Source organism: Crocodylus porosus, unplaced genomic scaffold (assembly GCF_001723895.1).
Source record: "Crocodylus porosus isolate Cpor-Errol unplaced genomic scaffold, CroPor_comp1, whole genome shotgun sequence".
Lineage (NCBI taxonomy): Eukaryota > Metazoa > Chordata > Crocodylia > Crocodylidae > Crocodylus > Crocodylus porosus.
In genome coordinates this window covers 101317247-101331665 of record NW_017728943.1, presented here as the reverse complement: position 1 = coordinate 101331665, position 14419 = coordinate 101317247, and the positions used below count along the sequence as shown (strand labels likewise).

At 43.6% G+C, this 14419-nt stretch overlaps 2 protein-coding genes across 2 annotated transcripts in view; both read left to right on the top strand.

Moving 5' to 3' along the window:
• Positions 1-4675, top strand: part of ABCB10 (ATP binding cassette subfamily B member 10) — a 34682-nt gene extending 30007 nt beyond the window's left edge. Inside the window, exon 13 of the mRNA XM_019549875.1 lies at positions 404-4675. Within this exon, the coding sequence (XP_019405420.1) occupies positions 404-695 (292 nt within the window). The 3' untranslated portion in view covers positions 696-4675. The remainder of the gene's footprint in view (positions 1-403) is intronic.
• A 2285-nt stretch (positions 4676-6960) lies between these two features.
• Positions 6961-14419, top strand: part of NUP133 (nucleoporin 133) — a 54274-nt gene continuing 46815 nt past the window's right edge. The window contains exons 1-2 of the mRNA XM_019549874.1: positions 6961-7204; positions 13722-13840. Coding sequence (XP_019405419.1) covers positions 7023-7204; positions 13722-13840 — 301 coding nt within the window. The 5' untranslated portion in view covers positions 6961-7022. The remainder of the gene's footprint in view (positions 7205-13721; positions 13841-14419) is intronic.

The following is a 14419-nucleotide window of genomic DNA, read 5'->3' as shown; positions in this document are numbered from 1 at the left end:
ATCGAGTCCAATCCCCCTGCTCTGGGAGGATAATGAAGCTTAGCAGTGTCTTATACTTGGAGCAGGCAACTAGGTATTAGGGTGATCTGATTCCACTTCTCCTACAGATTCTGCATGACCTTTGGTCATTTTTTTCTCCACTAAACACGATATACTTTCCAATCCTTAAGCAGTTGGAGAGCCTCTATAAGCCACTTTGTTAAAGGACAGTCAGTACCTTAATACAAAGTTTTCAGGGGGTTCCATTTCTTACCATGGTTAGTGACTGTTCAGTATTGCATAATGTGTGTGTTGTATAGCAGTAGTGGGAACTTTTACAGAAAGTAGCCTAGTACAGACCAGGTTGTGATGGTTTTAGAGGTGAATGACACTTTTTTCCCCTTCTTATTTTTCTGTGAATTAGTGCTTTGGATGCTGAAAATGAGTATCAAGTGCAGGAAGCTCTAGATCGGCTAATGGAAGGGAGAACAGTCCTAATTATTGCCCATCGTCTGTCCACCATTCAGAATGCTGATTCTGTTGCAGTTCTTGACCAGGGAAGAATTATTGAATGTGGAAAACGCGAGGAACTTCTTGCAAATCCAGATGGACTTTTCAGGAAACTAATGAAGAAACAAGCTTTCCTTCAGAACAGTGAAACCTTTTCATTAAATTTAAAATCTCAAAAGAAGAATGCTTTAACAGAATATCTATGAAGTTAATTATAAGAGGTGGAATCTACAAAAAATATAACTTATGTTTCAAGATATATGAAGTAAGTGCTGCGTTTTATTCAAAGGGTAAAATTATCCTTTAGAAACTTAAATGTGTTCTTTTCATTCAGAGGTTTTAAATAATTGTATCTTTTTAAATGTCCACAACACTGAGATTTGTTTTCAATATATAGACTTTTCTGCTTTAGAATATTTGAACTTGTACAGTATGGGATCTTTAGCTGTTTTAATGCACTTATATAGCAACGGACTGTTCTCAAGCAAGTTCAAGATTTAGTGAATGCAAAACTACACATTCTGGTAACTTCACCACCATCTTCTCTTACTTTTTGTACTGATCACTACTTTGGTTTTTGGTGTTTTGAAGCTAAAGAATGCGAGACATCTAGTGGTATCGAAAATGTACTATTCACATCTCCTTTTTTTGTAATGCTGCTTCCTTTCTTCCACTTCCGCCCCAGCTTTTCTTCCAAAATGGAACTGGAAATTGAGTTATGATCAGTCAGCAACAACATAATTATTTATAGACAAAAATTACTTGAAGCTTGGTACAAAGTACTAGTTCTTAAACACATGATTTTTACAGTTAAGACAAAGGAAGCTTAATCAATGTGAAAAGTATTTTTAGCAGATACAATTCAGAAAAATCCTACCTTCTGTGTTTTGGAAGTCCTCAGGACATCTTTGTGTAATGAAACTGAATCGGAATAAAGATTGCTGCATTTTTTTTTGTCACTTTACAAGGTACGCTAAAGAAGCAAGCAAAAATTTCTTCTTACAGGTTGTTTTTTTTCTTAAAAATTTAGGTCTTGTTGAGTCATGAAAACCTGTGAGGGCAACCAGGGGATTAGTGAAGTTTTATGATCTAATTGTGAGGATTAGTGAAGTGAAATTTGGGATCAGTTCCCCAAACCTGAAAGCCAAGCAACTATGATAAGAAGGATTTGTAGTCACCATTTAACATTTTCTTAACTCCCATGAGCCAAACCCTTAGGCAAAAAGATACCTATTTAGTAGTAGTAGTTTAGTTAATAGGTTTTGCTAAAACAGTACAATAAAATGAACAATAAAATTGTTACATAATGTAATTATAGCATTTATATAGTTTATAATTTATAATATTTGCTAATAGTATACATTAAGATTATCCATTCTACCAGTTTATACAAAATTTAAAACCAAACATAGTGGATGATGATGATGATAATAAATCGAAGTAAAAAAGGGGAAGTATCTCTGATTTTTGGCCCTTGTTTATGCAAGTAATGCAAATATACTTGGAGAGTATAGAAGAGGCTCCAATTTGTTAGAGAAGCCCACTTTTTTTATTTGGTGGTCCAGTATTTAAAATGTTCCACCAATAGAAAAATCCATTTTCTTTTTACTTATCAAAAAAACCCAAACAAACAAGACCATAAATAGTGGTTTAAGTCATCTATTTAATTTTCCTAGAGGGGCACATTGTGCCCAAATATGGCGACTGACACCACTTGCCCATGACAAGTGCAGATCTGAATGAATCAGACTAGTAATGGCTTCTCACTGTTTATAATTTTGTACTGTAGATGGGTAGGTTTCTAGGGCATAGCTTTTATCAATCTCAAGAAAGGGAAGTTTGAGAGAGTTTTACTGCATCCATATCTGTCTGTCCGCTGGCATCTTTACTACTTACATTGTCTTGTTTTAAATAGTGATTCTCAGTACATTTCCTGGGATGTTTGTCTGGAGGAGAATATAGATGTTATTATTTAACCAAAGAACGAACCAAACAAAGGTGTATATAGAAAAGTAGAGGGTTCTGAAATGCACTTTGGGTATCTGGTAGGTATAAAAGATCTAATTTTCATCTAATAGTTTAGAATTCTTAATTGAACTAAGATGCTCACATGAACTAGTGTTCTCCCCCTTTCCATCCCCCCCAGCACCCTTGTAGAATTCGGTAGGGATAAAAGCTGTCTTAAGTAGTTAGAGATCTAACTCTGTCGCCTTCAAGTAAGATATGAGGACACAAATGTTAGAGCACTATAGTAAAGCTGGAAAGATGAGGCTTGATGTTCTTTCTTTCTACATTTTTAAAAAAGAAAGAGGGAAAAAACCCTCTTCAAATATAAACTATCTGTGCTTTGTGTAGGGGATGAAAATTCACAAGGTCAAATAAGAATGTATATACTTCGCAGGTCACCTGAGATCTGTCTGTTCTGGGAAACATACCTACTGCTAAAACCCACTGTCAGCAAATGGTAGATTTTCATAATTGTCTCAGGCAGAAATATTAAATATTGATGCTTGAATGGGGTACAGCATTTTTGTGCAAGTGTGCATTCCAGGAACATCTTTGGATGTGGACATGAGGAATACAGCAGACGAATTTTGTTGTCAATGGATGTTCAACATCCTTGAATTTCAGAGAGAAAGTACTGAAAGCCTTAAGTGGCTTATTTTCTAATTTAATAATTAAGCCATTTTATGAAACTTAAAAAGAATACTAAAAATATTTCTAGATGTTAATTAATATCTATTAATCTAGGCCAGGGGTTTTCAACCTTTTTTTGGTCGGTGAACCCCGGCAGCCAGTTACGGGCTGTGGGGTGGAGTTCTGTCCAGCCACCCATGCAGTGGCAAAACCAAAAGTGCCGGTGGTACACAGTGGCAAAACCGGAAGCACCGGCAGCACGGAAACAAAAGTGGCCCCACCCCCTGCTTCTCCAGGTCACTGCTGCGTACCCCCTGGGGCCTTCCCAAGTACCCCCAGGTTGACAACCCCTGATCTAGGCTTTAGATTTTCTCCTTTCCATTCTTAATTGTAAACAATTGTGCCAAAAGACAATACCAAATCTACAAGACTCAAGTACTGCTAAGGGACATTTTTAACCAGTACTACCTACTAATTATTTTCTCTACGTACCCCTTTCTCAGTGATGGGCTAGACCTGGAAAACCATTACTCCATATGGGTAATTATTCATCAGGGGCTTGTCCAGCACTTCACCTATATTCATAGCTTAAGCAGTCAGGTACAAGTACAGTAGCAATGTGAGTTTATAGCGGACCCTTATTCAGGATAGAACCGAGGGGAAACATTCACGGGGGCAAACCAGAAATGTGATGGACAAGGGAATTTTTCAGAAATATCTAACTGATCTGTTAGTAAGACTCAGAGGCATTTGAATTCTTATGTCCTTCAGGCACCCTTGGAAAAATGTACTCAGTTGGAAATGAAAGGTCTATCACAGCAGTTATGCTCCACTGCAGGGAGCTGTGCTGGACACTGTGGATAGCTGCATAACCTACAGACCGTACAACTTATGTAGGTACTGCTGTATTTGGGTGTGCCTTACTGCATACATCCAAAACAGGGATCTGTTCTGTACAGATGCACCCTTTACTGCAGTTATACAGTTCTAGCTCTGAGGCTGGTAGGAAGACTTTGGTTCTACTAAGGAAACCATTAAATATACAGTATGTCTTTAAAAACACTTGAAGTATTGCTCTCTCTGGTTCAAAAGGGAATCTTTTGAATGGTTACCTATATAAAGACCGATTCTAGTAAACTGTTAATGTAAGTCTCTGCCAAACTTGATAGTGTAAGAGTGAAGTTGTAGCCATGGTGGTCCAGGAATTATGCAAAGAGAAAAAATGTCTTAGGATGCTGTCTTTTTATTGGACAGAGTTGGCCCAACAAAAGACCTCACCCCAAGACATCCTTGCCACTGACAACCTTGATAGACTTGTTTTACCAAGGACCATTTGGTTTCATGCAGCCTTCGAGTCCATTGTAGTGTGATGAAGGAAAAGAAACCAAGCAAAAACCAATGTAATGGGGGTACAGAACAGTGAATTGCAACTCCCACTGTTAAAATAAACTTATGTGTTTATATTAACTGATTGTATTTTTTTTCAGCATTGCTCTCTCGCTTGTATTTTTAGTAACTTTTTTATTATGGATTAAAATTTTATAAATAAAACATTTATTGTACCTGTCATCTCATGTTGGAGCTGTCTTATTTTCACAATATGATGGGAATTTTTAGAGGTCTGTCTTTAAAAAAAAAATGTGTTCCCTATTCTGCATCTTTGGAATTAATGACCCTGGTGCTTATGTCATATTCTTCTTCAGCACCTGAAACTCAACGTGTACTGATCACTGTATATAGAAAAAAAGGTGTAACTTGTAAATAGTTCTCTTCAGATCTTTTTTCAAGTGTAAGCACCTTTTTAAGCTTGGGATTCTTTTAACATGAGCCTCTCTTTTGCTGTCTTCTGATATCTCTTTAAGGTACCATAGCAAGAACAGGCTCTTCTAGAAACAGGAAAGAAAGGATTGTATCATATGGTCCCAAAGCTCACCTGTACTACAGCAGACTTATTCCAAAGGCAAAACTTGTTCAGAAATAGTCTCATAGATGCAAGGGATACAATTAATCTCTAATAAGGATAATTTAAACAGGATCCATGTTAGAAACTCAGGATGTGAAAATGAAATTTGGTTCAGATCTCCCCTTTTGCCTAATACCATTTTAAGAAGGGATTTCTGTTAACCCTCCTGCAGAACACCATGGGAGGTTGGGTACCCCTCTTACATGGCATGTTCTTTGTCCCTGGCTTTTCTATGTGTTGTTATCAGCATCTCTTGTATAAAAGAGAAGTAAATGGGATTTTCCAGTGCCGTTGTGAGTCCCGTTGAGCTTGTAAGCTCTTTGAGATAGGAACTGTCACCTTACTAGATGTTTAAAAACAATCACAATGGCACCCTAATCTAGTCAAAACCTGTACGTACTACTTGATGCATGTTTTTATGACTGCCTGGTGGCCAAGGCTTATTACTAGGGACCTACCTAATTCATGGAGGCTACCTCTGTATTTCATGGTCCTGGCATGGCATCAGGTACCATTTTCACAGCAGCATGTGGCAGGCCTCTCCACACCTCCAGTCAGGGGACCCCAGAAGTCCTGCCTCTTCCCCAAAATTGATAGATGGCCACCTGTCAATCTCCAGGGAGAGGCGGGACTTCCTAGGGAGCCCCCAGTCAGTATTCCCCTCTCTCCCTTGTTTCCTCCCCCATGCCCCTACCAACGCTGTGCTCCAGGTCACCAGGATTTCCTGCCCTTTTCTGTTTGCAGCTACCTTCCCTACTCCCCTGCTGGCTCTCTGCTGTTTTCTTCCGTTTTGTGGGGATAGGGATTTTTTTATGGAGGACCTACCAAATTCGCAGTTTCTGCAAAAACCGTAAAATTTATGAATTGGGTAGGCCCCTATGTATTACTTACCTGGATATAAAAGTGTGAGAGAGTGCAAGTATTTTTAAAATCTCATCAGCAAGTTCTAACCCCAAGTTTATATGCTGGATGGGGCTCTCCTCACAGTGGTGCCCCCCCATGTGTCACGCAGCTCAAGCCAGCAGCAGAGCAGGTGCACGCCATTGTCCCCCCCCAGCACTGCCAGGTTTTAAATATGAAATTATTGTATTGGGAGTTCAAAATTATGGTATTTGCTGAAAAGCTATTGTACACTGAAGAAATATGCAAATCAGTATGCAAATACATCATCTTCTTTTCTTTATAGTGCTCATGGCAGTGAGTGAGTGAGAACTGGGTCATCAAAGTTGAAGCATCTATTTCAAGGCCAGCAGCCATAAGAGAGTGCTGAAAGCCAAAAGTTGGTTAAGGCTCCCTGAAAATGACTTGGATTTTACTTAAACTGCATCAATGAGCTGCCTCAAATTATCGCACATTTTGTGGATGTACTTGGTAGCCACATTTGGCTGAGATAAAAAGAAATGCAAAACCTAGCCCTCTTGGTTCCATAAGGATACCTGTCATTAGACCAACAGGGAAATCACAAAAAAATATCCTTTAAGCATTTGGGCTCAAAGGCCCTTCATCAGGCTCTGGAAAAAGTATTGATCAAAAAGTATAGGTGGAAAAGTACAGATCACACATTTTTGCACGTTGTACAAAGGCTGACATTATCCTATATATGGGGTAATTATCCTACATCGGCTAACAGCACCCGCGCATGCGCCACAGCTAACCGCGCCTCTCTAGCCTAGCCCCTACAGGCCGGCGGCCGCACACCAGACCCCGCCCTCCTACCCGCATTGGTGGAACACAAGTCCCGCCTCCTCTAGGTGGGATGATCTGTCAGGTTGGCTGTTAACTGCTCTGAAAGGGGGCGTGGCTGCGCGTTACGTAGAAGCGGCGCGCAGCGCAAGGCGTGACGTCGGCGGCTTGGCGCGTTCGGAGTCAAGCGGCTCGCAGCGCGTGCGCGCCCTTCTCCCCCACTTTACCCTAACTGCCCCCTCTGCCTATCATGTTTGCTGCTGCCCCGGCGTCTCCGCGCACGCCGGGCGGCTCGGCCCGCCGGGCCCTGGGGGCCGCTGGGGGCTCCGTATCCCGGCCGGGCGGCAGGAGAAGCCTGGCCCTGGGGACGCCGGTTGGCTCTCCCGCGCTCTTCTCCCCGGCGGCCAGGAGGAACGGCTCCCTGTCAACGCGGTGAGTGCCCCACCTCACTTGCTGCTCGGGACCCCTCGCGCAGGCTGAGCCCCGCCCCCTACTACTGCCGCCTCGCTTTGGCTGGGTTGCCCCTGACACGCATGCGCGGGATGGGGTTGGCGCGTGGTTGCCCGCACGTGCCGCGCCGCGAGCTGTAGACCGGCGTGATGTGGAGGGCATTGTGCGAGGAGGGACCCTGCCCGAGTCTGAAGTCAGTCAGGAGGCGGGTAGAGGAGCGCCTTTGAAGAGAGATACAGGAGGGAGCATGTTGTGTGTGTCAGGCCTTTTTTGATGTATGTCTGAGTATCCCTGTCAGTGTGAAAATTTTTGCTGATGTTTTAGGTGTGAAATCGGTGTAGCTTTTTTTGTTGAGATGTACATTTTTGCCACTTAAGTAAGCAAAACAAAATTGTAGCACAAGGTTGTGTGAGCCCTAGCTCCCTTCATCTGATGCTGGGAGAGGATGTGCAGAAGGCAGAGTCTCGGGGGAAAGAAACTGGAATGCAAAAGCTTTTCCTTTCTCTTCTTACGCTGCCTCATGAGCATCCTTTCACAGCATCTGTTGAAGAGAGCTGGGGTTCACAAAACGCACATAACTCTTGCAAAACACACACTCTTGCACACACCTCTCCCTGGATAGGCATCTATATCTACTTGTATCTAGAGCATTGTTTCTAACCCGGGTCACAACCCAAAAGTGGATCTCAAAAATATATAAAAGGGTTGCAAACAAACTTGGAACAGTGGATCAACAAACTTTTAAAATGGATTCTTCTTTAAAAGGGAAAAACACGGCAAACTGGCTTTTCTCTTGCAGGCTGACAGAACTCCAGCTTGCCAGGGGCTGCTTGGGGGCCCCCCCCTTGTCACACACAGCCACCCGCTGACCCACACACTGCAGGGATGAGGCAGTGAGTCAAGAGTGAGGGGCACTGGGTTGGGACTGGCCATTGATGTTGACAAATAGGTCATGGTACAAAAAAGGTTGAGAACCACTCATCTAGAGCACTGGTCAACAAATGGGCCCCCAGGGGGGTGTCTTCCAGAGGCCAGTTGGCGGGGGGGCAGTCGAAGCACACAAAAGCAAAACCGAAAGTCCGTGGGAGCAGAAAGCCTCACTACTTTTAAGAAGTGAGGTCATTAATGTATGTATGTTGGCCTGTAAGAGTAAGGGAGTGGATTTGATGATCTAGGGCAGTGGTGTTCAACTCATCTGGCCCTCTGAGTTAGGGTCTGTCTACAGAGGCTGGATCGAGCATGTGGGACTATGTTATGGAGCTACCCATGAGCCCAGAAATTTGCTGGCACAGGAGCTGCAAGTGTTAATTGTCATGGCTCTGGGAGGCATGGTAATTAATGCTGCCATACCACTCCTTTGTCAAATTTCCAGACCCATGAGTAGCCCTGTGGGCTGAATGACATGGCTCTGTGGGCCATATCTTGGTCACCCCTGACCTGGGGGATCCTTTTAAAGGAACAACAAATCTGCTTCCCCTAATCAAGTTTAATATTTATGGACTAGGGCGTTGTTGATTTGCTTGCTTCATAAAGGAACTAAGATTGTATGAAAGAGGCCTGTCCCTAAATTAGGGAATTTAAATAAGATAGCCTTGTTTTATATTTTCTTAAGCTTTTTAATGTTTTTGGTGGGATATATTTCAAGATTCTGGGGCAATAGTTTTTTAGTTCGTTCCTGAGTTTATAGCAAAGGGGGTGAATTTTGATTTCCAGGCCAAATTTGCCCCACAGGATCTATCGCAGGGTGAGCAAAATATGGCCCACAGCTTGGATCAAACCCACCAGTTGAATGCATCTGGCCTGCAGCACTTGGCACCCTCTCCCATCCAAGGCATCCTGTGCCGCACTCCTACTACACTCCTGTCCTCCGCATCCCCAGCCAGTGTGCACAGCTTCCTTTCAGGGCTGCTCTGGTTGTGGCTGCAGCTGCCTGGGTACTGCTCAGCTCTCCCCACTTCCAGAAGCTCCTCCTCCGGCCCCTGCTACACCGCTCTGGGTGGCAGGCAGTCAGGGAAGCAGTGGTGGTGCCAGACACCACCCACCCAGCCAGGTGGGTGAGGAGGGGTGGGGAAGCTACAGCTGGACAGCTTCTGCCTCAGCATGCAGGGCTCCAGCTCCTGGCCAGCGTTCCCTCTAAGGTGTAGCGGTCTATAAGCATGCTGCTTTGGTCCATTCCTGAATTGGTCCCACCTCCCCCCTTTTGGCATGCACCACTTTGGTCTGCCCTACAATATAACATGGTAAAGCAATTAACATGGTAAAGTGGTTATATGATACTATAACCTTTATTTACCAAAGTGACTCCTGTCTACCTTTTTCTGTTTTTTCAAACAGAATATACAGTGTCCAGGTTAACAGTCTTTCTTGATGCTAAATGAAGTTTAATTCGCATCAGCCTGTCCAGATTATCAACTTCTAAACGATTTTTAGACTTTGTTTTTATTGTGTTCATGAGGCTAAACCCTCTCACAATCTGCACTAGATGCCTGGAAAGTGGCAAAGATGTCAACAAGTAATGACAGTTCACTAAATTGCTTCTGTTACAGTATGTAGGTGACCATGTCTTCAGAGGTCTTTATTGCCCCAGTTTTCATCTTCTCATGAACAGTTAATTTAAAGTCTACATATTGTTTGCATAGGTTCTTCTTAAAAGTTTCTACAGATTTGTTTAGCAAGGTGCTATATCTTGTTGCCAATGATTTCAGCACCTTGTGCCCAAAAGAGAAATCATTCCTGTTTGATGAAGAGGAAAAAGAATCCTTATTGAAAATTGACCATTCTTTCAACTCACCTTCTGGAAATGTGTGGTCACATGTGTGCTCAATTATTTGAATAACTCATGTAGTGTCAACAGGTGAATCAAATGATGACAGCAAGGTTTGAATGTCTTCAGAAGAATACAGAGTCTCTCACCAAGATACTGCAAACTAAATGTGGCAATTCTGTTGGCTTTGGCAAACTGAAATGTTTCTACTGTTGAACTTCTAAGTGGACTTCTTTGAAGCATTTTGCACAGCTCAGCCAGTTCACCTAAGACATCGTTTAGTATGTCCAGTGCAACATGATACTCTGGTTTCTGCAGTTTGTCCAAGCAATATTTGTGAATTGGGTCGTTGTCTTAAGCCATTTGTTGCGCACAGTAGTCCATCAACACAGTATAATTCTTCATCAAGGCGCTAACAGTAAAATGATCTAGAGAGCCATCTGACCTCATTCAGCGGCCTAAATGAAACTGTTTCACACTCAGCAGCCTTAGATAGTTCTTCAAACTTAGATTTTTTTACAGAAGACCTACTAAAAAGTGTATGTATGGCCTGTAGTAGAGTTTCAGTGCACCCCATCAAAGGTGCATCTTTCCAAGCATCATCAATCCCCAGGTCTTCCCGATGTGCCACGCAGTGCTGCTTGAGCAGATGTGGAATAAACTGGCGAAGTACTGCAGCCACACCATCGCACTTTCCAAGCATTACTGAAATACCATCGGAGGTAAACATTACCATCTTTTGCATATCTAAGTTGCTGTCAACATAAAATTGCCTAATTGTTGCTACAATAGGAGAGCTATCACAAGCTGTCAGCTTTAAAATTCCAGCAAACCTGGTCAGATGAGTGAAATCCATAGTTCAGAATTTTACTTATAGTATTAACATTTTGCTAATGGAGGTCTGTGCTCTCGTCAGTTATCAAAGTGTGAAATGGCGATGTATGCATTTCATTTAGTACTTCCTGATGAATTACAAAATTTATGCAGTCAGTAAATTGAAATGCATAATTCTTACTTCTCCAGCTTTCAGGAATTTTAACATATTTGCCGACATGACTGTGGATTTCCTGCACTGATAACATAGATAAATTTAACTTCACTGCGAGGAGAACATTATCAATTAAGATTTTTACTTCATCGGCATTGGATCGCTTCCTTTCAAACAGTTCTATCCTATTTTCCCACGTCTCACATGTTTCAGAAAATAAACTTCAGGATTCCTCTGCTTTGGTTGTGTAGTTTCATCACAGAATCTCTGTGTGAATTTGTCGGTTTTGAACATCTCCTTCAACCAGTCGTCTCTGAATCTTGAGCAGCTCTTTCTCTTAGCTGGTCCCCTGCATTCACCCTCTTTACACTTATGCTTGGACACTGTAAAATTTATATAAAGATGATCCTTCCTGCAGGGAAGATATTGGTCTTCCTAGAATGATAGAAAAAGCAGCTAACTTGCCCAAAGCACCTCATCTGCTATGCCCTTAGACCAACACAGCTGTAGCTAGCACTTTAATACTTTTAAATTCAAATGCATAAACCAGTGACAATAAAGACAAACCACTAAATGGCTAAAAAACTGGCGCCAGTCCCCGCCTCGCCTCTGGGATCGCAGCTTGGAGGGAACCTTGGCCATAAACACTGGCCTTTCTTTTGATTTGAAATTTGCTTTTATTTCTGCAGTGAATGCATTTTAGTAGAGGATTGGGTATTCATTTGGAATTCATTTATTTTTCTGTTTCATTTATTAACATGACTTTTTGATGGTGGGAAGATAACAACCAGAGGTCAAACCTCACTTAGATACAGCTCTTCTTTATTTAAATGTGCACATGAATTTCAATAGAAACTTGCTGTATTTTCCTGAACTTTTATTTTAAAATCATTAACTTGTACCATTTCTAGCTTTTATATGTCATATTGGCAAAGACCCTAAAAGCCAGGAACCTCAACCCCCGTTCCCTCATTGCCTCCGGGAGTGGAGCAGTTTCCTGGCCCTGCTCCAGCCCCCGCTTTGCCATGCCTCTGGGAGCAAGGAAGCACATGGTGCTGGGACTGGGAGGCAGAGCAGTTCCCAGGCGCCAGCCCCCCCCTTGTCCCTGGGAGTGGAGCAGTTTCCTGGTGCTGGCCCTGGCCCTGGCCCCTGCCTCGCCATGCCTCTGGGAGCAAGGAGGCACATGGCACCGGGGCTGGGAAGCAGATCAGTTCCCTGGTGCCAGCCCCCGACCCCTGCCTTGCCGGTGGGAGCAAAACAGTTTCCCAGCCCCCGTCTCACCTCGCCTCCAGGAGCAAGGAGGCATGATGACAGCTCTGCTTTATAACATTGTTTGCTGTCTGTAAATGCTAAGAGTTAAGTGAACTCAAGCCTAACATGATTATTACCTTCATTTTTTTTGCCTAGAATGATGGCCAATTGTATATTTATAGTAGTTGGGCCTCTGGCATATGCGGAGGGAGAAAAAATAATTTTGGGGGGGGGCTAAGCACGTGCATGCATGCACGGTCAGCCCCCCAAATGGGGTGTGGGAGCTGTGAGTGGCTTGTCTGGAAGGTGCCCAGTACAGGGAGGGGGTGGTAGCTCCAACTGCTGCACCTACCCTTGGAGGGCATGGAGGGTGTGTGCCCCTGGATCTTTGTGGGGGGAGGTGGGCTGCAGCTGTGGGCTGGGGCTAAGCTGGCTCTTCCCAGCAGGGGGAGAGCTGGGCCAGGCTGCGCTCAGGTGGGCAGTGCTAGGAGGTGGGAGTTGGGAGTGTTACAGCAAATTTTGGGATGGCTGCAGCCCCCCCTCAGCTCCCCTATAGCCCCCCTACTCCCAGTGCCACCACCTGCCCCAAGCGCAGCGCAGCCCAGCCCAGCCCAGCCTCCTCCCACCAAGAAGAACCCAGCTGCAGCCTGTGTCCCTGAGCGCAGATGCAGGGGCACGCGCCCCCGCATGCATGACCTTTCGGGATGTGCACGACAGCGGGAGCCGCCACCCCCTTTCCGTGCTGGGTGCCCCCCAGACGAACCACTCACTGCTCTGTCCCACGCCCTGACCCCACTCCTACTCCCTTTCCACCCCTGTTGCAGTGCCAGAAGTCCATGGCCAGGCTGCCGTGCAGCCCTACTGTTGCCCTGTGTTTGTTGAGGGCTAAGCCCTGTTAGCCGCCCCCTTCCACTGCTATGGTATATATAAGAAAAAAAGCATCATGCAAAAAACCTTACAGATTAACTCTTCCCCACTGCACGTTAATGAGAATTATTATAAATCCCAGAACAATTATGTAAGCCTTAAATTCATTCTCAAATGGAATCCTTTACACTTAAAATTGGTAAAGATTGTTCAGGTGGCATTTTGTTTCTGAGGAATCGGTAGCTGGAACTTCTGATCTGTTTAATATGGCATTCCACCCTTCCTTTCTGATTTAACTCCAGGTTTGGGTTTTACAGGCATTATTTTTCCATCTTCCTGGAAGATGCCACTATAGTGTTTTGCTTGTAGGAAAGGTGTTATCTCTTAAGTGGAGGTAAAAACTCCATTTGTAAATAAAAGAATCCAGTAACAATCAAACAATTTTCCAGAGGAAAAACTAAGGTTATGACTTGCTGCCTGCCTGTAATGGCAGTTCTCAGAGATATGCACTACTGTCATTTTTTTCAAAAGTCATTCTTTTACCAATTACCAGTGACATGTCTGATTTTTTTAAAACAACTGTAGAAATAGTGGGAAAAATTACAGCTGGTTGTTTGTTTGTTTGTTAGAGCTACACCGACAAGAGTCATACAGCACCCTTCAGCAAGCGAGACCATCAACTATGATGTTAAGCCTTTTGGATCTTCTCTCCCTGTAAAGGTTATGGAGGCCCTAAGAATGGCTGATGGTATGAACTTCATTTCTCTATTATCTTTGTGGGAAAAGGAGCAGCTAAAAGAAAGATCTTAACTTCTGGATACCATTAATCAATTGATACAGGGTGAAGAAAAGGAAAGAATGTAGCCCCACTTTAATTGTATGCTGTAAGCAATTTGTTTGAGTATAAACTTCCCTTTAGTATTAAAAGTGCAACTAATTTTGCATGTCCAAGCTACTGAACTTTCTTTGAGTGGTCAGTCACTGCAGTCAGGAAATTCAGAAACAGACTTGTGGTTTAAAACAAAACTTATTTTATTGCACTAATGCCAGTTTTGTTTTGTTTGTAAGATTACAGCGCGGCAGAGCAGAGCAGGGAAGCGCAACGCCACCACTGCAAACCTCGCTGCAAGCCCCTGGCAAAGTGCCCCTCCCCCCCCGGGCCCAGAAGCAGCAGAAGTGGTAGTATGGAGTTGTGTGCCTTGCTGCTGCTGGGCAGACAGGGGGCCCCTCACCATTTCATAGATTTCATAGACATCAGGGCTGGAAGGGACCTCGGGAGATCATCGAGTCCAGCCCCCTGCCCAAAGGGCAGGAAGTCAGCTGGGGT